The 23,424-nt window shown below is 40.1% G+C and overlaps 1 protein-coding gene and 1 long non-coding RNA gene across 3 annotated transcripts; one reads left to right on the forward strand and one right to left on the reverse strand.

The window, feature by feature from the left end:
* Nucleotides 1–5,584: 5,584 nt before the first annotated feature.
* LOC143112403 (uncharacterized) lies at nt 5,585–15,008 on the reverse strand. Its single transcript, XM_076274677.1, has 13 exons — nt 13,582–15,008; nt 11,944–11,966; nt 10,744–10,951; nt 10,561–10,663; nt 10,337–10,431; nt 10,167–10,235; nt 10,010–10,054; nt 9,858–9,887; nt 9,743–9,775; nt 9,467–9,630; nt 9,066–9,225; nt 5,773–5,900; nt 5,585–5,673 (listed from the first exon to the last, which is right to left on the reverse strand). The coding sequence occupies exons 3-13, from the start codon at nt 10,949–10,951 to the stop codon at nt 5,662–5,664; spliced, it is 1,047 nt and encodes a 348-aa protein (XP_076130792.1). The 5' UTR covers nt 11,944–11,966; nt 13,582–15,008; the 3' UTR covers nt 5,585–5,661.
* On the forward strand, nt 10,874–17,499 carry LOC143112404 (uncharacterized). Of its 2 annotated transcripts, none has more exons than XR_012984733.1 (3): nt 10,874–10,962; nt 15,007–15,658; nt 15,956–17,499. It is a non-coding gene; the product is annotated as an uncharacterized LOC143112404 (long non-coding RNA). The 2 variants fall into 2 exon arrangements; XR_012984734.1 differs by having other exon boundaries at nt 10,877–10,962; nt 15,526–15,658.
* Nucleotides 17,500–23,424: the final 5,925 nt, after the last annotated feature.

The raw sequence follows: 23,424 nt of genomic DNA on the forward strand, positions 1-23,424 counted from the left end.
GGCAGGATGTTAACTTTCTTCATAGCTCCCACTTGAGTTTGTGGTGAGTTGGTTCAGGTGGTCAGATGTAAAAATGTAGGCCTATCCACTCAACTATAAAAATAAACCAGTTGTTTATGAGAGTGAAATGCATTTTATTTCAATTTCATTGGCCTCTCTGGATAAATGTGTAATAATCTAATATATCCCTTGTGATTATGTAGGCTACAAATGTAGGCTGAAGGGTAAAGCATAGCCTACTGAAAAAAACTAAGCTGTGGATGTTTTGGATGTTTTGCAATTATTTCACTGGTCCGGCCCACTTGAGATCAGATATGTGGCCCCTGAACCAAAATGAGTTTGACACCCCTGGTCTAACCTATTGGTACAACCTAAAACACGGCAATAATTAACCATTTTCCTTGACGATGTTAGGGATTTAGGCTACTTCAGTGCCTAATGCTTTCTAATGGGGCGAGTATCTCCAATATGGCGATGTCCAGATCTGATGACACGCCGTGCAAACCCCTAATGTCTGGTTAACCAGCTGAAAAGTTGATGAGCGGGACCGCATCGCATGACTTACGGGCGCACTTTGGCATCTCTCTGGCTTGCCAAAAGGCTGTGCAAACGCCGGGAATTTTGAACATTCTATGCCCAGAAGAGCCCCGAGTCTCACATCAGTTTGCCGACAGACAACGTAAGGTAAGTCGCGTTTATTCTCATTTTAAAAAGACATTGTCATTGCTAACATTAAGTTACTCAGAATATTCGTTTATATGTTATAAACGCCAGTCATGCCCTCCACACCGTTACATGTAGGCTAAATAGCCTGTATGCCATCCCAGTCAGCACACATACGTCTCCAAGACGTCTGGAAAAGATCTGAACAGCTTAATTACATCGCGTTCCATTTAGAACGTCTTATTTTGATCTTACAAACAGCGGCGGCATCTCACTGTCAATGTGTGTAGTTCTACATCTCCTGGAGATCTTAATGTCTTAAATATGATCGCGTTCCATTTAGAACGTCTTATTTTGATCTTACAAATGTCGGCGCTATTTCACCGTCAAGATACATTAGTTCTACATCTGCTGGAAATCTGTATGTCTAAAATACGCTTTATTCCAGTATAGCCTACGTCATCTGCTAGGTGTAGAAATATTATGTGCTGGCTGATCACCATCATCTTACCCTCAAAAGGCTGTCATTTGACATCACAGCAGCACTTAGCACATAGCTAACGATTTGATGTAACACATCCTGCAAGTCTGAATGGATATAAGCAAGCACACATCCTGGCTATACCAGTTTAACATGGCAAATTCAATTGTGCAGGCTATAGCAAAGTATTCAGTGATTTTAATTCTTACAAAACAGCCAATATTACCATACAATCAATCAAAATTTTTTAGTTTTAGTGGTTCCTACCATTTTGTATAGTTGTTTGTAAGTGGGCATTTCTCAGATTTCGGGCCTATTTGGGTAACTGAAATTTTGAAAAATAAAATTCTAAATTTTACTAATTGGTATGCATCAAGTTATCAGTCATTTTGATAGGAGTAACCTTGTGAGCTTGGTTGAGACCACAATATAAGGGAATTTATGATTTTTTGTCATTTTTCAGGTAAATGTCATTACCATCACATCATCTAATATGTACATTTTAAAGATGAAATGGTCAATCAATGATCAATCAATGATCAATTATGGTTTCACATGAAGTCTATTTTATCTTGAACTTATTAGAATTGTTGAATTTTACTTACAACATGAATTATAGTCGTTTAAGTATCTTATTTTTTGATTTTTTCACTCGACCCTGGCTTGGAATTTCATTTATTTGAAATAAATGCCATATATCATATCTGTTTTCATCCAGTGGCAATTTAGACTGTCCAACATTGTCAAAAATATCTAATTAATGTAATTTATTGTAATTTATACATAATCTATTGGCAAAAATATGCATGGTGATGGTGATGACATTGCAGTTCTGGTAATGACATTTGTTGCGGTGATGACAAATCACTGATCGTAATCTATTGCAATTAAATGTTTATAATTTAGAAACCCAAGTTGAACTGACTTTGTGAAAAAAAAAACGTATTTCTTTTAAAAAGAGTACTTTAAATGTATCTGCAAAAATGTCATCACCAACACAGTCGTCATTACCACTACATTTCAAGCTATAATGTGCTGGTAATGACTGTGCTGGTGATGACATTTATACCGAAAAACTACCCTGAGAAGCAAAAATTATCACCATGCAAGTGTAGCTAGCTTTCTACATGTAATGTACATCATTTAAACTATTAAAATAATTTTACAATTTCAGGAATATTCAAAAATACAGAAATACAATGCGTATGGTAATGACACATAATAAGTGTACATGCCCAAAACGAGGGATAAAGAGTAGATTTTCTTATGTTTCTGGACATCAAGGCATCAATCTTTCTGCTTGACACCCATGTATTCCACTGTGATATTAGGTGACCATGGTTACCAAATATTTTTTTGATGAAAAAACAGTAGCAAAGTGCTTTTATGTAGAGTGTGCTGGTAATGACGGCTAAACCATGGGACAGGTATACATTAAGCAAAATAAAGCAGGAAATGCATATATATGCATAATGTGTGCATGCAGTTCATTAGTTCAGATAACATTTAATTCATATGCATGATTTTTTTAATTAATTTTTGATAAATAATGTTTGAGATATGGCACAATATGTGAAAACTCTGGTTGCGGACAACACCAAAACACTGATATTGTACCATAAAACACCAATAAAATGTGTCTAAATCATGAGTAGGAGCAACCATTAAAAAAGTCTAGGCTTGTTTTTCTTTATACTAATTAGTGATGCTAAACATTATTAGATTTAATGTGTTTTTAATAGAATTACACCCTGTGGACAGAAATAGGCCCCAATTCTGGGAAATACCCAAGTATGCAAGTAGCCTAAAAGTCATGGTTTTTCATAGATGCTTTTGACAATATTTACAGAGCAAACCAATAACTCAAACACATTTTATTATTTTACAGTTTTTACAAAAAAAAACATTACTACACATTAATCAAACATTTGTTAAACACTGCTTGACACCTTATGGTATAGTATAAGTATACTCTTTTGATCCCGTGAGGGAAATTTGGTCTCTGCATTTATCACAATCTGTGAATTAGTGAAAGAGACACAGCACACAGTGTACACACAGTGAGGTGAAGCACACACTAATCCCGGCGCAGTGAGCTGCCTGCAACAACAGCGGCGCTCGGGGAGCAGTAAGGGGTTAGTGCCTTGCTCAAGCAACCCTCCGGTTACAGGTCCGAAGTGCTAACCAGTAGGCCATGGCTGCCCCACTGAGACGTGCTGTAATTCCAAAACTAGCAAAATGTTTCATTTATGAAAACAAAATAATAGACAAATAAACAGACTATTTAAACAAGCTCAACATTAATCTGGGGAGTTTCAGGACAAATTCTTACGAAAATGACAATGATTTTGATCAGCATGGCCATGTGAACATTCTCATAGCAGTAGTAAATGGGGGAGGGGGGGGGGAGAGATGTACATGATCAATGTATCTAACAAACACATAATCAGTAAATCAATCTACAGTAGCCTACAATTGCTCAAACAGACCAACCGCGATTTTGCAATGAAGTGAATGGAGTCTTTTTAGGTAGGGCTACTAATATAATTCAGTGAGCCGATCATTGGCTACCTTTGTAGCCTATAAAACTGCATTTAACGTGCATGAAGGCATTTTAGATGTGAAGTATGGCAGGCTAAATGTATGTACGTTACCTTCGAAAACATCGAGAAATGCAAACGGGATCTGCTAGCAAGTTGTAGTAAATGAACATAGCTAGTAGACATAAACAGTAGGCTATAAGATATTTAGGGGCAGTAGGCTACTATAGGCTACCTGATAAACCGTTGGCCCAACTTGCTGCTAACTCCTGGTTGATTGAAGGATCTTGCTTTCTAAGCAGTCCACCAGTGTCTGTAAAGCCACCATACATTGCAGCGAACTACTTCACGAACTCACATTTTGATGACAGCTCCGTTGTAGGCGTGTTTTCAACCTTTGCTATTTTGTGTAATTATTGCACTCGCCCTTAGTTGTGAATCACTCAATGTTTTATAAATAAGTAGAACTATTGCACTTGCCCATATAACCTAATGTCATTAAGTTTATTCACAAATATTACACAAGCCCATTTTAAAAATATGTAGAACTATTGTAGCCTGGTAAACCAGACCCTGGAATCTTTCAGATTAAGGGTCTGGCCACGAGTAATGAAAATGGCCCAATTCGAGGGGCGGCACCAAGTATTTGAAACTCTCACTGCACGCAGTTGGATAACGCTACGACCAATCACAACAATTCACGGTCTGACGTATCCAGTTCTTGCAAAGGAACGATTTGAGGGTGATTTTCTGCTCCTCTTTTAGTTGAAAAGCCAAATCTAAATCCTTTATTGTAGCGGCCAAAGCCGTTTCAAACAACTGGTGTTCATCGGTAGCTATCTTGCAATGTTTTCTAGATGATTCCGGACGTCGCAGCACCGTCGTCATCAGTGCAGCTCGCCTTTGTCCCGCCTACACCGATTTGATTGGTCCCTCTCGCTCGAGAGGTAGAAGAAATTTGGATCACTAGGGGAGTTCGACTTGCGGCAGATCTGTGCAGATCTGACTTGATGTGATGCATGCTGGGTTGAACACAATGCATACTGGGATGGACGCAATGCATACTGGTTAGAAATTCTGTCCGACTTCTGTCAGCCGGGGAGGGACTTACCACCGTGACACCATGTCACATGGCCTTAAAATATCGCGGGAGTCTTACCTAGCGTTCATGGGCTTCGTAAAAACCTTTCTCCGAGTGAAAACATCATCATTCCGCGTCATTCACGTCACTTAATGTGTGAGTCAGAGGTCGGAAACTGGGGCTAGATTTTGCTAACAGAGTTGCCCAGTTAGGGGCTCGTCATCACTTTTGTCGTCACGTTGTAGTTTGTTTGTAGTCCATGTGGCCTTTCATGTCCAACAGTTTTAATGTGAACTTGGGAATTTGCCCTTTTTATCACTTGAAAAGCTGCATATCTTTCTTTCACGAGCATCTTACACTATATTTTAAGCAAATACAGTTGTTTGTTTAGGATTAGTGAGTGTATGTTTTACCCTTTGTTGTGGCATCCGTGTTTGTCACACATTCGATGGCAAAGCACTCCCAGATAGCAAAGGGGCGTTGAATCCACGTTGAATCACCGTCAGCTGTTCAACATAATCACGTCGAATAAACGTTGATGTCTAACGTCGAAACAACGAAAATTTGCACGTACCGTTCTGCGTCGAATCAACGTTGAAAAGGGGGTGACTGGTGACAGCGAATCGACCCCCCTTCAACCTCTATTCAACTAGCGATTATGGTCGAATTTTGGTCGATTGATTGATTCAGTTTCACTTCCTGTTTTATCTACAACAGGACATCATGAAATTACTCTTACAATAGGATAACAAAGACATTTTACTTAATCTCCTTCAAGGCAGAGTGCCAGATCTAGGCTACTAATGAACACACAGAACATCTTATCAAACACATTTTCGTTTATTTATGTTCCATCGGATCCATGTAGGTTTATTTTTGTTCCATGTCTTGTCTTGTCATGAAGGCGCCTGAAAAGAAATAGAGAAATATTAACATTTGGTAGGCTACAAAATATGCCCAGCAATACGCTAAATGAGATTTCTAAAAAGCTCGACTAGCTGATCTACCTGATCTTGCGCTGGCCTGCTTCGCCTCCCTACGCCTCCGTCTCTCTCCGGAGCGTACTTTAACCACTTCTTCACCGTGCCTTCATAAATCATTATTGTGCTCCCTGGCAGCTGTTTTTGGAGTGCAGCTGAAAGAAACAAACAAGACAAGACAAACGTTAAAAGGAAGGAGGACATTCTGATATAAAACAATTTTGAACAACAAAACAGGAAATTATACGACTCGTTTTTGGATGGTCAACCCCGTCAAGAGTGATCATTACATTACATTACATTACATTACATTACATTTGGCTGACGCATTTTTAGCCAAAGCGACTAACAACATGGTAAACAGTTTAAGTTTAGAGCAATTCTCAACAATATTAGGACAATTTAAAAAACATTAGAGTACAGTAAGAATAAGTGAGTGCTGTTTTTAACAGTTACGTGTCAGTTTAAGACGGCTGGTGAGTGCTAGGATCAGCAAGACTTGTTGTAAGTGTTGCTATGAGAGGAGATGTTCTCTAAAGAGCTGGGTCTTCAGGAGTTTTTTGAAAATGGAGAGGGATGTCCCTGCCCTAGTAGGAGCTGGCAGTGTGTTCCACCAGCGAGGAACAACAGATGAGAAAAGTTTGGATTGGCCTGAGCGTACCGGAGGTAGAGCTAGACGTCGTTCGTCTGAGGAGCGCAGCGGTCTGGAGGTAGCGTATGTCTGTATGAAGGCATTCAAGTAGGTGGGAGCAGAACCGGAGACTACTTTGTAGGCAAGCGTTAGAGCCTTGAATTTGATGCGGGCCGCCATAGGTAGCCAATGTAGCTGGATGAGTAGCGGGGTAACATGTGCCCTCTTGGGTTGGTTGTAGACCAGGCGCGCCGCCGCGTTCTGGATCATCTGAAGTGGTTTCACTGCGCAGGCTGGGAGACCTGTCAGGAGGGCGTTGCAGTAGTCGAGTCGTGAGATGACTATTGCCTGAACCAGAAGTTGGGTGGCATCTTGATTTAAGTAAGTCCTGATTTTCCGTATATTGTAGAGTGCGAAACGGCATGACCGGGCGACTGAGGCAACATGATCTGAGAAGTTTAGTTGGTTGTCGAGAACAACTCCTAGATTTCTTGCAGTCCTGGTAGGTGAAACAGACAGAGAGTCAAATTTGATGTTGATGTCGTGGTGTATGGTAGGTTTAGCTGGGAGGACCAGCAGTTCAGTCTTTGAGAGGTTCAGCTGGAGGTGGTGTGCCTTCATCCATGTAGCTATGTCTGAGAGGCAATCCGAGATCCGTGCTGAAACCAAGGGGTCATCAGGTGGAAAGGACAGATAGAGCTGTGTGTCGTCTGCATAGCAGTGGTATGAGAAGCCATGCGAACGGATAATCTGTCCCAAGGAGGTGGTGTAGATAGCAAAGAGAAGGGGGCCCAGTACTGAGCCCTGGGGGACCCCTGTGGTGAGATGATGAGGTGCAGATAGCTGACCAAGCCATGATACGTTAAACGAGCGTCCTGTGAGGTAGGATTCAAACCAGGAGAGAGCAGAACCGGAGATTCCCATGTTAGCGAGTATAGAGAGAAGGATACGGTGATTAACCGTGTCAAAGGCAGCCGATAAGTCAAGCAGAATGAGTACTGATGACCGAGCGGTCGCCCTGGCTTCTTTTAAGGCTTCTGTTACAGACAGCAGAGCCGTTTCGGTAGAGTGGCCGCTTTTGAACCCAGACTGATTTGGATCGATCCAGAAGGTTGTTCTGTGAAAGGAAGTCAGAGACCTGTTTGGAGACTGCTCGTTCAATGCCTTTGGATAAGAAAGGCAGGAGTGAGACAGGGCGGTAGTTCTCGACTTGAGCAGGGTTGAGAGAAGCTTTCTTAAGTAACGGTGTTACCCGGGCCGTTTTGAACGCTGTTGGAAATGTGCCGGAGGTTAGCGAGGCATTGATCACGTGTGTGATAGCTGGTGCGATGGTCGGGCTGATGGACTGAAGTAGGCTCGTAGGTATAGGGTCCAGCGAGCATGTGGTAGGACGGCTGCATGTCAGGAGTCTAGATACTTCATTCTCAGAGAGAGGCGTGAATGCTGAGAAAGATGATCTAGCAGTCCCTAGAGGTTGTAGGAGTGCGGTATCTGAGTCCGATGCGTTGAGTGATCAACGTGCAGGTAAGCTGTAACATTTTAACCTCTATACATGTCAATCATTTAGTTTACAAAGAAACTTAATTTAATTAATTTAACTTAGAATAAAACCCTACTAAAATGGGCACAATATCAGAATGCCTGGTGCAGCATTAGGCGTGCACGAGATAGAGAAACTAATCCCTGAGCCAGGATTGGTCAGTAGCCTAGCCATGAAGACAGAAGGTTGAAGGAGTTTTGTAATAACACTCTAAAGGTAATAAATTATATTATTGTTGGATGTAGTGGAGGTAGTTTGGGATTAGACTATCTAGCCTAACCATTTTCTGAAATAGCACCAACATTTATCGTTATTTATTAATTTTAAGAATAGGCCTAGCCTACAGAAGGAGAATTGTTAGTTTTCTGGTCAAATTTGCTCGTAGGTGCGCAATCCGCCAAGTTCAACAGGTGTCAGAATGCTGTGTATTGACAGTCTAGCCCAGTGTTACTCATTGCGCGGCTCGTCAAGCTATAATTGGTGGCTCGCATGCAGCTTTGGCGAGATTTTGCCAAATTTGGTTTTACTCATTTTGAGTAGGCCTAAACTGTTCGCCAAAGGCCATCATCTTGATAAAAACAAAAGTAGGCTCTGATTTAGCCTAGTCTACTGTGTGACTTCAACGAGGTGATCTTTAGTTTCGTTCTGCTTACAGTATCTCAATGCCACTTGCAACGCCTTTGAATGCAGTCCGCTGCCCTGTTTACCGGCAATGCTACAGCGGACTTAAACTGTCACCTTGTGGCGATAAGTTGTAAGACATTTCATGCAGCTGCGTGTTTTACGGTAAGCGCGAATGTGCTATGTGGCCGTTTCTAAATAAATAAAGCAAAGTACCCCATGCTCCGGTTCTTCCTGGGTCTAGTCTTTAGAGTTTTGCTGTTTTCCCTCAAGGCTAAAAGTCAAAAACACATAATCTGTCCCCTATATTAAAGACTTTTGAATCAAGAATGAACCAAGAACACATACTCATAAACTACATATTTTCTGAAAGCCTATGATCTCTCGATGTAGACATTTTGACTTGTCCCAACTTCTTTTAGTTACATTACTTTGTTAAAGTAATTGAAATAGTTACACTACTAGCCTATTACATTTTAGATAGGGTAACTTGTAATAGTAACACATTACATTTTTTGACAAACATACCATACAGTACATCACTGAGCATTGTTTCTTTAAAAGGTTTCTTGTGGCCTTTTCCTGCCCAGTTGAAAAGGCTAGCCAGGTTGTTGGTGAGGCCATTCTGCAGCATCCGCCTTACGGTCACTTCAGCAGTGTGCCCACCAACAAGAGTAAATGTAGATATCTGACAAGACATAATGAACCAACAAACAAACAGAAACATTGCATGAATAATTATGTACCATATTAGCGAACTCATCTGTGTCACATAATGAGAAATGTGTTCCTTTTGTTTTCAAGGATTATTCCTACAATTACTGTGAGTGGTGTAGTGGATGGCTGGAAAGAAGAGGTATGTTCATAATAATTTAAATTGATGTAATGTAATGTTAGTTAAAGTTTTTTGGTAGTGCTCATTTAAGTACCATTTTTTGCTTCTCGAGCGGGTTTTCCTTGATGAGAGCTTCTGCCTGTTCAAACTCCTCTATTGTGTTGAGAGGCAGTTTGATGTTTGACGGGGAAGCTTCAGGGGTTGCCTGCCTCACCTCTCTCTCCGACAACAGCTGTACCACTTTTGTTAATCCAATATCTGTCAATTTAAGTTACTTAATATTAGAAATATGTTTTCTTACTGGTGTACTTTCACATTTTAGCTCATTCTGATGTATATGACTATGAATGTTTGTGTCTCCTTAACTTACCACGCAACAGCTGTTGGTGTGGCTGACGTGCATCTATATTTGAAAATCACAAGGTGCATCGATTAGATTTTTTTCAAAATTGGTGTATCTAAGGAAGAGTTTGTGTAAAATTTACCTTGTGTAAAATGCCCTTCTTGATGTGAGTCTGCATGGTGTTTGAGAGAAAAGAAAAAGAGTAGAGTGTTAGAGGGCAAAGACTGACAGATACAGGCGTAGGGTGTCAATGTTTCAGTAGTGGACGGGTAGGAAGGGTTAGGCCTAAATTACCTCTTTGGGTGGTTGATGACCCAAATCGCCACTCACTATTGATGTCTGCAAAGGAAAAAACACTTTAATACAGAATAAGATAATGGTACTGTTAGCATTTGAGTGTTACTAGAAATGGCCTTAAACAGTAAACACACAAATGTTTAGCCTATCCTACCTGGCCCAAAGTCAGTCGCTGGCCTTGCCGTTTTTCTAGGGGTTGGCTCATCCTCATCAGTGTCCTCACCTTGAAGCATAGGAAATGGCAGTTGAATTTCAGACTGGCCTAAATGGACAATCAGATATTTGTTTAATTCTGAAATATGTGTTATTGCTGTAGATCCGCACCTCCAATAGCCTCTCGTGGCAAGATCCAACTCCTGGCTGTAGCTGATGAGCCCGTCCTTTCAAGATTGCTACCTTGCTTGTAGCGTGGGTTTGCCCTTTGGAACAGTCATGGTAGTGGGTCAGCAACACCAGAAATATAAACAGAACACACTGAACAAACTTTTTTTTGTATATATTTTGTGAGCTTTTCGGTTTTGCTTAGACACGACAGAATTTTTTTTTACCTTTTCCTCTTGTCCGGAATCTCAGCCTCTGACTGGATGTCTGTTGTTGCACAGTCAGGTTGCAAACACTTATCCAAATAGTCTTTGGCCTTACCATATGTTGCTGAAAGTGAATGACATGTGTTAGTGCAATGTAACAAGTTGAATCTTAAAGAAATGTTTTAATGCAGTATGTTTCCTTACCACAGCCTACCAAGACCCTCACGTCATCAAAAACATCCCAGTTTTGACCTGGTGGAAGGTGGTTTAAAACGGCTTTTTGGAGCCGCCAGTGGTCATAGGAGCCAGGCCAGTAACACCTCCAGCTTTCCCAAGCCTCCTCGAGCCAGCTGGATGGCACTACGGCAGCGCCTTTGTCCGTGAACTCGACCACCTTCCACATCTGTGCCATCTGATAATAAGGTGAATGAATGAAACACTTGAAAAAGAATAATATTTCTGAATGAATGAAACACTTGAAATAGAACAACAGTTCTGATGAGTTTTGAATGTGTGAAAAATAACCCTTAGAAATATATTTCCAGAATTTTCTATATTACAAGTATCTATCTATCTGTCTTAATCTACACACCAAAGTCACTATTGGTGTATATGCTGCAAGTGATCACTATGTTAAGTGATAGGTAAACTGCCTGTAACTAATCATAAACTAACATATTAGCTACCTAAGCCTAACTATCTTCAAAGGCTTGCCGGGCTCGAGGCAGATGCCCCCTCCCCAGAGTTACCTTTACATAAAAGACAAAAAAAATAAAGCACTTCGCAGGAAGAGTAGACGACGCTACTCAGCTGAACTACTCAGAGCATTCACAGCATTTTGTCAGATAGATAGATAGATAGATGGATTTTTTGTTATTTTTATAGGCTATATGTTTTTTTTTTCTTTTTAAGGATTTTTTTCAGGATTATGAATTGGGGGTTGTTGAGGATTAGGAATTAGGATTGGTGAAGAAGAGGGATGGCAACAAAATAGTCTTGGTCTGGCAAAAGCACACATTTTCTTCGAACATCCTCATGGTGCCCAACTTCAAGACTGTCTTTTAGCGTGTGGACCTGAAAACAGCCTATGTGAGCGGATGGGCAGGGATAAGTGAAATGTGAATCTCTGTAGCTAAATGTTCTGTAGATTATAAAAACTGAACCAGATGATTTCACAATGTTTTGGACCAGTGCAATCTCCTGTCCTATCGCTATACAGTTGTCCCCAGTCTTTGTTGACAGACCGAAGTCTTTTGTTAATGCCTTTCTGTACTGTTTGGCATTGCTGCCAAATCTCATTCTCTGTCTCCCTTGCGTTTGACAAGACTCGCCTTCTTTTACTCCAATAAGAGGCCATTTTTGTGTGTATTGGCCACTATTGAAAAAAAGAAATTAGGCTGATACCTTTACTGTGAGCTTGAAATGGTCTTCAGTGTCCCATATACATGCAAATGGAAGGGTAAACAAACAAACAAAAACAAAACAAACACAAAATTAGTTTCAATGGCATAGTGTGGCAACGATTGACAATTACATTTAATATGACACAGTGAAATTAGGATGAATTTAAGTGTTAACATTAAATAACGTGATTTCTAGTTTTGTAATATATTAGAATGGTATTGCCCAAGTCCCTCCACGTCGAAAAAAGCCTATGCATTCTTATAAGGCCTATGCCAACAACGTATTTAATCAACTGCGCTCAGATTGGTTAAAAGCTAGAGGCTGCCTGTAATTCACTTCCGGTTCAATGCCTTTAAAACGGAGGGGGAGCGGCACAGCGCTTAGATGCTGCGCCGCGGATTTGCCAGCTGGATGGATGAGGATGCTGTTGGTGGTGGATGGATTTTCACGTGGCATAGCAAGGTTAGCAGAATTGTTTCCTAAGCGTAATATAAAAGATTGAGTCGCAGTATTTGGTACAATATTATGTAGAATGGACCGACATGTCCACGGGTCGATTTCCCGTAGCGAATCGACCCTTTTAATGTCTTAAATTTATTTTAGTATCGTCAGATGAGTTTAAGCATGGGCTAACATTAGCTTCGACAGTTTCCCGGGGATTTAGTAAGGAACGCAGCGCGCCATGCTGACATCACTCAATAACGTTCTCTCTTAGAAAGAAATTGTACTAAATACCAATATTATGGATGATATTCCTAGTAATATTGGTATAGTAATACCGTAGTATAGCAAACGGAACAAATTTGTAAAGATGTAATCGGTCATATTTTATCGACAATTGCCTTGGGGAAAAAACCTTGGACTGCGGTGTTAACTGCTGTAACGTTAACGTTAGCTAAACTGTCACGAACTTTGAATCAAACGATTCCTGGCTAAGTTGCCCGCTTATGCCTCGCGCATTTTCGCTGTATTAACGGACATTTATTCTTTAATGATAAGGTAGTACATGTAGGCCAACTATAACGTTAGCATGTTTTGATTAAAGTTCGTCAGCTAACGTTAATGTAGCCTAATAGCCAATCATAGCATTATATATCCCAAGGGGAAATTCAAGGTCTCAATTCTAGTAGTGCTATTAACTTGATACACAAAATTCCCGTCTGAAATGTAACTTAACGTTATGCCTTCAATAGTTAACTTGACTTATATATTTGACATTTGACATATATTTACATGTCATGTGTTATGTTGCAATGCTAGTGGACTAATGTTAACTTTGTTGCATTGCTAGTGGACTGTAACGTTAACTTTTAACGTTAGATATTAGCAGCTAATGTTAAGTCTAATCAACTCCGAGTTAACGTTTGCCATAGCTGATGGCGTTGGTAAAAAATAGCCCATATTCGTCGTAAATGTACAACATTTACGTTATTCATGACATTATCTACATGTCGTGTTATTGGATAACGTTAACGAGAGGTGAAGTTGTTGACATTATCAATGGAGATCAAAGGTGCTCGCGCAGCAAATGTTCTAGGTTGTTGCCGTTGGCTAATAACGTTAGCATGCTAGCGTTAACGTTAGCACACTAAAGTGACTTTTTAACATTGTAGTCACTATCATTACACTTAAACTTACCTTTTCAACAGCTCAATGAAGGAAAAAATTGAAGGGTTCAGATGCAAAAGCCTCTAAATGCCACCTATGTCAAAAATGAGATAAAGATGGTGAGTGGATGCTCTCCACACATAGTATACGTCAATCAAATAATTTAACTTCAAAACCCACTAAATACCACTCTCTTCCTGGTCTGAAATATCGATTTATAGGCAAAAACCTATAGGAGCCTGATTTTAAATGCTCATTTAAAAGAAAAGTGGTCAGACGGATTTAGAGGGTTTTGCATCTGAACTCTTCAATTGCTTAAACTATTTAACGCTATCTAATCTATCTATTTAATACTATACGCTAATTTATCTAAATTAATCTAAAACTCTATCTATATACAACAAAGATTACACTGTGATTAATAGTTAACAATATAAACAAACAAATATATATACAAAATCTATTCTACCTATCTTCTATTCTAAGCTAAAGTTAATATTAATATAAAAACAAATCAATCTAAATATCGCTATGTATCGCTAAAAATGCTGTGTCTTGTCTGTCTTGTCTATCACCACCAATGTCTGCGCAGATTGTTGGTAGCTGGGGCTATTATAGTAGCGGCTGGTTGGCAAGCACGCGACTTTTAGATGTGCAGTATTCTGTTAAATAATCTGATAAGTGAAGTGCTCACATGGCACTGAACTCTTCAATTTACCCCCCCACATTTCGCTGAATTGTAACGGGCTACTCCTCTGCGTTTGCTAACTAAGTGGGTTAGGTTGACCTAGCACCTAAGCAATGGAAGGCAATACCATCAAATGCATTACAACCATTTTGTTCAGTAAATATCTTTCTTATTCCAGAGGTGAGGAAAATGACTTGCCTCTTTCATGCATCTCCTTTGTCCATCTCCTGTGTTCGGCGAATGTCATTTGAAATCACTCTTCAGGTCGTGATGTGATTAGAAAATGCATAAATTAACCTTCATAGTTCTTTTCAATTGAGACTCATTCAGTTCATATGTTTTAAATGAAGAAAGACAGTGAGTGCTTCTGGTTTCTCTCTTCAAATAAACTAGGGCTGCAGCTATGAGTCTTTTTGGAATCGAGTATGCTAGTGATTATTTCATCGAATAACAAAATATGTATGTATTTCTTAAAATATATTTTGCAAATTGATTAATATGCACAATAAATGTCAAGCTGTAAAGCCCTAGTCACTTCAAAGTAAATTTATTTATTTTATGTATATTTGTGCATCTGCAGCATCTACCTTTCCTACCAAATTACCTCATTTACAAAAAATAACTGCAGTTTTCACAGTGCAGTTATTCTACAATACAGTGCAGTACTTAAGTATTTTCATGTCTTAAGTCAATACAGAATTTCTGCAGTAAAGTACAGCAGGCTACAATAGAGTGCAAAGCAGTTTTGACGTCCTTGTCTTTTCTAGATTTGAAATGATCTCAAAACTTTGGACATCTGCTGCCTTTTACGGATGGTTTCTTTGGTGTAATCACGCCAACTTACTTCTGAAAGTGGTGTGCGCGTTGGTAATAACGGTCCGTGTGAAACAATAACCCCTGAGCTGAGCAGGCCACATCGCAAGTGATGGAAATTAAGCGAAGCTTCGAGGCAGATCATTTTCATCAATCATTTTTTGTAATTTAATAATTTTGAGTTACTCAAGTAATCAATTCAGCCCTAAAATAAACCTTTAACAATTCCTTTCATAATCAGCTTTCCATCACTACCATCTCCAGTTATTGTGGAAATTCTGTTACCTATTTCAATCACAACTAAATAATATAAGCATGTGTTACCAAGCTGGACCTAAATTGATTCTGAGTCTGAACTAGAGCTAGATCAAGTTATTATGTCAGGAATGTGTTCAATTCACTGTTAATAGGAAATGAAATTGGTTCATGCATAACACTGCTTTTGAAATTGTATCTTTTATGATTCCTTTTAGGAGTATTTGTGATGCACACCACACTACTCTGTGAAGTGTTCCTGACCTTCAGGAGGAACAAGGATCAACTGGAGGTCAACCTGGGAAGAGGATACTTGAAGCTGTTGCTGCCACTGAATGGCGCAACCCTGTTGTAAGAATTGTGCTTTCATGCTCATCTTTCATACATCTTCACTTTCAGCAGCTTAAACACGTTTTGGATTATAACTTCTTATTCCACTGCTTGGTTGGTTGTATTTCCCATTGTCCTACGTAATTTAAAATGACTTAACATTGTTATTTGAACACCAATGAAGTAGATCCAATTTTTTGAACGAATCACACTTGTATATTAATTGCTGGGGGGTATACCATGTCATAGTGTTAGTTGTATGGGGTTTTTTATGGATGTATATTTACTTTCCATTATTTTTATTTATGCTCCATACAGAAAGGACTCGAGCTGGAAGTCAAGTGTGCTGATCTTGGCAGACCTGTGCCACTGTGAGGTGTTGAGTGCGTCTTGGGAGACCTGACATCTCTTCACAGCAAGAACCTTGATTGGTGCAGAGCTGAAGCATCACACATAAAGGAGTGCACAATCACCTTTAGAGGTTTACCTCTGGTCACTCCATAGACTCCTGAAATTAACGTGTTAAACCCTCGCAGGGATGACAAAATCAGAAATTCAAATGTTTGTTCTACACACTTTTGTCCTCTGTCTTTGAGTGGATACTGTGATCTCCGGTATGTGAACGCTGCACACTTTGATTTTTGCTACCCCATATGGGATAGGCAGGCGTAAGGGATGGGCAGGGGTAAGTGAAATGTGATTCTCTGAAGCTTAGGTCTTTTGTAGACTATAAAAACTGAACCAGACACAGACAAATCTTTTGTGACTGTAATTCAGCAATGCCAAACAGTACAGAAAGGCAGAGACAATGGACCATCCTGGTGTAAGTCAAACAGAAGGGGCTGTATACTTGGAAGTTAAGTCAAGGTATCAGGCACCTTTGACAACCTCTTGACCACCTGTTGTAATGGTAGATTAGGCTTTCTCAACATTTTTTTTATTTTTCCAAGAAAATTTTCATAGGGAAACGAAGAGACACGGTCAAGGGCACCAAATTGTCGGTATAGATCAGTTAGGTGTATCACCTGATGTATAGTAAAAACAATTTCCCCTTCACCATATAAGTCGCCAAAGTTTTTTACAAATGCTGTCAGTACTCTATTGGCAAAATCAATCATGGGTGCAGAGAGGTTGGGACTGAGCAATAAAAACACACCCACGGAGAACCAAGAAGTTTTCAAAAATATCTTGTGGAAGAATGCGCTTCAGAACCACAGGCCCACTGTAAACCATGAATTGCCTTAGCTCTGTGGCCTTCAATCTGTCTATTTCTGTAAATACAGGCGATGCAACTTGCCATTATGTTTTTGATGACGTGAGGGTCTTGGTAGGCTGTGGTAAGGAAACATACTGCATTATTACTGCAGTTCCTATGAGCACTGGCTGTTATTTTCCCATAGGAAAAATCTCAAGATCTCTAAGCAGCTCTGGATGGTATGCTGTCAATATGATTAATGCTAGAACTTTTGAAAATGGGTAAACCATCACTGTTAAATTGCAATCGAATTGTCTGAAGGCAACTAGGTAGGTGGATTGAATTCAATTTGGACAAAATTCCCTTAGCCAATCCAAAATGGTGATATTTACCCCCACCTAATGTTCCCACAGCAATATTGACAAGAGCACTAACTGTAACGAGATTAATTTCGAAAGTCGTTGCCCATTGCTTAAGTTTGTCTCGTAGACTCATCTCCCCCGACTCATTTTCATCAGAGCTGGATGATTCACTAAAATCTTCGCTGTCTGTACTGTCACTGACACAACTGTTTGTACTGTGTTGACGAGGTCTGTTCGCATAGTCTAAAGCTGCCTCACAAAGTGGTAGATGTCATGAGCTTTCACTAAGGGGGACCTTTTCGGCCTGACTAATTGTCACGTTAAATTGCTGCAAAATCTCATTCTCTGTCTCCCTTGCGTTTGACATAATATAAAACAATAAGAGGCCATTTTTGTGTGTGTTGGCCACTATTGAAAAATAAATTAGTTATCTTGTAAATTTTGCTTGGTATGCTGTATTGTTTGGTTTACTATACCTCTTCATTAGCTGTATTTGTCTGTTTTGATTTTATTTTAAATAAACTATTTTTTGTTGCACTACATTTCTCTTGATGTAATTTTCATGTATTCCTTTAACATGCAAGTTTTTTCAATTTTGTTTAATGGGTATTGAAACCTTTATCTGTGAAATCAAACTCTTGAGTAATTATTTCAAGGAAGCGGGGTCTGGAAATGTGTATGAGTGGGCTTTGTGACTTATGTCTAAACTTACCTTTGAACTGTGTTAGATTATCACATCGTGCATTGTTGAATAGTTTTACTAGGATCTCTAAATTGCAGCCTGTGTGCCCCCCTCCCTAAATGCCATTGATGTTGCATGATGTTAAGCACTGTGAGCTTAACAAAAATGACTAGATATACATATAGGCTAAAAGGAAAGTATATAGGCTAGGCCATAGTTTTCATTTCATGCCAGAAGTTGTACCAGGGATAGTAATGACCAGCCTATCTGCAGCTTAGGTAGGTAGGCTGGCTACAAGAAATAGCATTATTGAACCTACAACATGCTTGGACTGCATCCTGTCTTTACTAAATTGCTGCCCCAGATGCGTTGATGTTACAACCACAATTCAACCTCATTTCGACATCCCGTTAATGACGTTGAAAATTAGCCAGCATATCAACGTTGATTCAACGGAGTGTTTTCGACATTCTCCGACTGTTGAAAGAATGACCTTCCACTCCGTTGATTCAACGGTGAATTTCGGTCGTCTGACGGAAACCGACCATTCTAACCAACAATCAACGTGGATTCAACGCCCCTTTGCTATCTGGGACTTGAACACTTGCTGTCGGAAAAACAAAGTAGCCAAGGACAGTGTCTGGCGTATACTGAAGCAGGCCATTAGGAACAATCTGGCCAAGAAAATGTCATGGCGGGGATTGAACGGGAAAATCCCGTTTGAGAAATTACATCTCAAATCAGTTGTTATGGGAAAGCATTTAAACTGTTCATCACTGTTCACAAATATCCTGTTCTCGGCTCTGACATTTTTTTCCCCCAAAGGCTCCTGTAGCTATAGGGATATCAGGCTGAAACCATCATTCAACTGTCAGCCAATTCTTAGTAGAATTTAGCTGAACTCATTTTTGCAATGTGGAAGACAACAGAACCTTCACACCTATCTTCCAGATGATTAGTTTGTTTGACAATGCTTACAGTTCGCATAGTGAAGAAGATTGTAGCATACATTATTGCTGTTTAGAATCTGTTAAATCACTGACACTGAAAACTTGTTGTGTATGTTCTCATTTACAGATGCAGTGAGGAGAAATCCATCCTGCTTATCTGCTACAAACAAAGAAATTGAGGAGGCTGTGAAGAGGTGGTCTTACTGGGCTGGGGATAGAGAGGGTGGGAGGAAAAACCACCAGCTGCCTCCCAACCAGGAGCAACAAGCAGAACAGCTTTAATAAAACATATATAATTTTAAAATATTTTGCTTCATTAAATTTTTTTTGCATAACACACAGAACCTAGTTTAACCATATAACTTAATATGAGCCTAGAATACTAGGACATAGTAGGTTTAAATAAATAAATAAATAAATAAATAAATAGAAACACTTTGGGTCAGTTATGGCAACACTTTGGGTCATTTAAGGCCTCTTTTCGGCAAGGTTTTGGGGTTTTGGCAACTCTTTGGGATATGTCTGGCTACATTTTGGTATTCCAAAATTGGTTTTGGCTGGGTTTTGGCCGCCTTTTGTTTTTCTTTTGGCACGCCTAATTTGGCCCAAATTTGGGCCGTACATCATCCCAAAACTTTGCCAAAATGGCATACCAATTTAGGCCCAAATTTGGGCCAAAATGATTTTGCTATCTGATACATTTGTACCGCTGTACCTCTCCCCTACGCATTATAGGCTACCCCAGTAGTACTGTTAGCCTGCGAGAGTCTAACCTCCGTACGTGTTTTGAGTCGAGGAAATGCTTTTATAGATTTAAGCATTCTTTCTATAGATGATGTTGAGAAATATAACTTGGACAGTAGGAAACAAGGGGCTATATTTTGGGTCACCAGCGCATGGCGTAAAGTTCGTTATTCACCGGCGCGAAGTTGAATTCGTTATTTTGCATGTTTATTTTTTAAGCATTGCGCCCAGGGGTGTGGCAATTAACAACCTAGGGAGGGACCTGGCGCATTGTCTAAAAATCGCTATCATACACCACCTAAACCTGGTCAGAAGTCAATGGCGAGTTGTTCACAGTGTTGGGAGGGTTACTTTCAAAACGTATTCCGTTACAGAATACAGAATACATGCCCAAAAATGTAATCTGTAACATATTCCGTTACGTTACTCAATCTGAGTAACGTATTCTGAATACTTAGATTACTTCCGCATTGAATTGGATTTTATAAGTGTAGGAATGCGGCCATCAAATCCTGCTTAGGCCTACTAAACAGGCCTATTCTGGTGTGTTCTTCTGTTCCAAATGGCTGAAGTGTTAGGCCCACATAGGAGAATGTAAAGTCAACTAAGCTACCTGATACAACTTTAAAATAGCAAGGTGACCACTAAAACTACTTTACAGCAGGCGACTAGGCTAATTAAAACAAACTAAATAAATAGGCTACTTTAAGGGCGTAGCCAGAAAATATATTAGTACCTGTGAGATTTTTCGGTGGCATCAACCCAGTACAAGTGAGGGGCGCATATGACAGGTGGAACGCAAATGACCTGTAAATGTAAACACTATCTAGGCTACTGTATATCAGTGCTCTCAAAATGAACGTGATTGCGTAATGACAATCAAAAACCGCACGTTAAAATATGCTAGCCTACTCGCAAGAATAATTCTTCAGAGGCTCCACCATATAATTCATTTTAAAACGTAGGCTAGATCTAATTAGAAAAAAAAATAATCCATAAAGCTATTTTAAGTTAGAATAAAAAACTTAGAATGCAGTGCCTATTTTAGAGATTGGTTTAATTGTAGGCCTAGGTCTAAATCAACACGTGAACTATAGGCTCTGTTTATTGATTAGCAAACTGTGTAACCGATTGGCCGAAGTAGCCTATTAATACTTGGGAAAATATCCTTTGAACAGACATCAGGAACCGCGATCAGTGAGGAACAGGAGTTACCTCCACTTACTTTACTCCTAATTTGCTGTGCAAACAGTCATTTCAGGGTCTCCGATGACGCGTCCATAATGCGCGCTGGCTGCGTTTTGAGGCTAGTGCAAGACGGCGGGGCTTGGATTTAAACATGGAAATCATAGATTGCTTTTAGGAGCTTCTGAGTTGCCTTTATTTATTTAGAGAGTGAATAAACTTATGAAACAGAGAAGTATCGTCATGTAATCCATTGGTTTCAACAATGTAACTGTATTCTAAATACCAACTATTTAACTTGTAACTGTATCGGAATACAGTTACTCATAATTTGTATTCTGAATACGTAACGCCGGTACATGTATTCCGTTACTCCCCAACACTGGTTGTTCATATGCTATTTTAAGAGCGCATGTCAACAGTCATATTGGCAGGTGCACGCACCATCCTTCTATCATTCATGAACGCACACCAGCGCACGTCCATGCAAAGCATTACAAATTGCACGATTACAATGGGAAACATAATTAGAATAAAGATATTACGAAATACTGTACATCTCATGATGAGTAGTTATTCACCATCATTTGCAAATTGGTAATGACGGTTAAAAGTGATTAGGGGAGAGGCGAGAGACACGTAGCCTATGGAGCACAGCTGAAGACGCACTGTCACGAGATATAAGCAACTCCTCTGCAGGATAAATGTTGTTTTATTCAGTCATTTGAGCAACATTAGGGTAAGTGTTGCTTTTTCCAGCCTATGTTTTCGATGGTAACCCATTGTCAGTCAATAGTGAAAGTAACTGCATATAACTGTCTTGTCCTTGACTGACTCCTTGGTGAAGTTAGTTTCACTTTGCCAATGAGTTCAAATAATAGACGAGTGCAAATGCGTGAAGGCTATGCTAGGTTTTAGTAAAGCATGGTTTAAGAATGACTATTCCATACGGTCTCGCAAGCAGCCTCCTTCAAATGCGCCGTTGAATGCCAAAATACCGATGCATTTATTTGACATATCGCGCATTGCGCCGTTAAAAGGAATGACAGATGTCATTCTCATTAGGGGAGTTCGACTTGCGGCAGATCTGTGCAGATCTGACTTGATGTGATGCATGCTGGGTTGAACACAATGCATACTGGGATGGACGCAATGCATACTGGTTAGAAATTCTGTCCGACTTCTGTCAGCCGGGGAGGGACTTACCACCGTGACACCATGTCACATGGCCTTAAAATATCGCGGGAGTCTTAGCCTGCAGACAGATCTTGCAGTTGCCTTCCACGAGCTGCACGAGCTGAAACACGCCCTCATGACGTCAGTTCAAAGACGTGATAGGGCCATTTGGGAGGAATGTCCTCATGACGATTATGACTAGAGGCTCATGCTGCTTCCTTATGTTGGAATATGCGAAAATAAACAGAAATCGAAGGGATACCTTCTTATACGTGATTTCTGCAACAATGGTAGGCTAGCCTACTGAAAACGTTTGGATATTCTGTTATTTTCTGCTGTTGGCTAAATAGACACACATACATATAGGGAAAACACTTGATATTGAATTTATGTGCTACAATGCAGGCCTGTTAACTGTATGACAACAGTGGTTTATTTAAACTACATCATAAGAATTTATTTCGTCAGTCATCATGCTCATTTTAATGAGTAAGAATGAAAGTTCTGCTGTGTTTATTGCAAACAACATTCCGCGATATCTCCCGCGAGTCACGTCAGGCAGACTGTAGCCTTTCTGTCCGGGATGAGCTGCCCTCTGTTGTAGCTCCTCCCGGCTAGGCTCTGAAGATCACGTTTACGTAGTAAGCCAGACCAAGTCAGACTCAGCCGAAGTCAAACAAGCCTATTGGTTTAAAATGATGTTACGCCCCAAACACACCCATATGACTGATTAAAAGACCTAGGAACACCTTGTTACGCCATGCGCTCCACTTTTGAGAACGAAACCCCTCCCAATGTGAACTGGACATCCTACTAAATTTGAATAGACTTTTGACGAGTGACGATGCACTTTAGAATGTCATGATAGGGCCCAAGGTACTGTAGGCCCTACGGACATGCATGAGAAGACGTGCTGAAGGTGGGCTGAGCTCAACCAGAGAATGTCTAATGAGTACGCCTGTTTGAGTCGTGATTCACTCGGATCTTTCACCCGTATCTTTAAATTAACCCACGAGTCGCGAGTCTCTAGTATCATTAACTCGGATCAGTTGAGTCCTACTACAATTCAATCTAAAACGACAAACAGCGCCACACACAAACCTCTTGCAACATTAGCTAGCCTACTAGCCATCATATCTGCCAAAAATGTAACCATTTCGTAAGTAGGATAACCACAACTCCACAAATCAACTCAAGCGACTGAGTGAGCAGGCAGTCTGAGATAACTGGTTAACTTCCCGCAGAGCCGGGTTAGTCGGATCAGCCAGCCGGTTAGGCTACATGAGTACGAGTCGGCTACGGCTACGTTGTCATGAGTGGCTGTAGACGAGCGAGTAGCTCCTCCTCAAAGTGAAAAGCAATTCCACAACAAAAGCCATTCTTCACCTCTAAAATAACATTCAATGTTCTGCATGTAGCCTAGGCATACTTTAGATTTGGTGTATAGATGTGTAGCATATTAAAATGCAATTAGGTCGCGCAGACAGTCCGAA

Source organism: Alosa pseudoharengus, unplaced genomic scaffold (genome assembly GCF_046254945.1).
Source record: "Alosa pseudoharengus isolate Yale_2024_CS ecotype anadromous, Long Island Sound unplaced genomic scaffold, YU_APseudo_1.1 YU_APseudo_1.1_scf_8, whole genome shotgun sequence".
NCBI classification, from domain to species: Eukaryota; Metazoa; Chordata; class Actinopteri; order Clupeiformes; family Clupeidae; genus Alosa; species Alosa pseudoharengus.

Excerpts from the sequence above, each read along its gene's own strand:
- LOC143112403 (XM_076274677.1), bottom strand. The coding sequence starts at position 10,951 with ATGGCACAGATGTGGAAGGTGGTCGAGTTCACGGACAAAGGCGCTGCC. Across the intron at positions 10,432-10,560 it reads ATTCCGGACAAGAGGAAAAG|GGCAAACCCACGCTACAAGC; the intron begins GTAAAAAAAAAT and ends ACTGTTCCAAAG. Across the intron at positions 9,631-9,742 it reads ACACCAACAGCTGTTGCGTG|ATATTGGATTAACAAAAGTG; the intron begins GTAAGTTAAGGA and ends TTAAATTGACAG.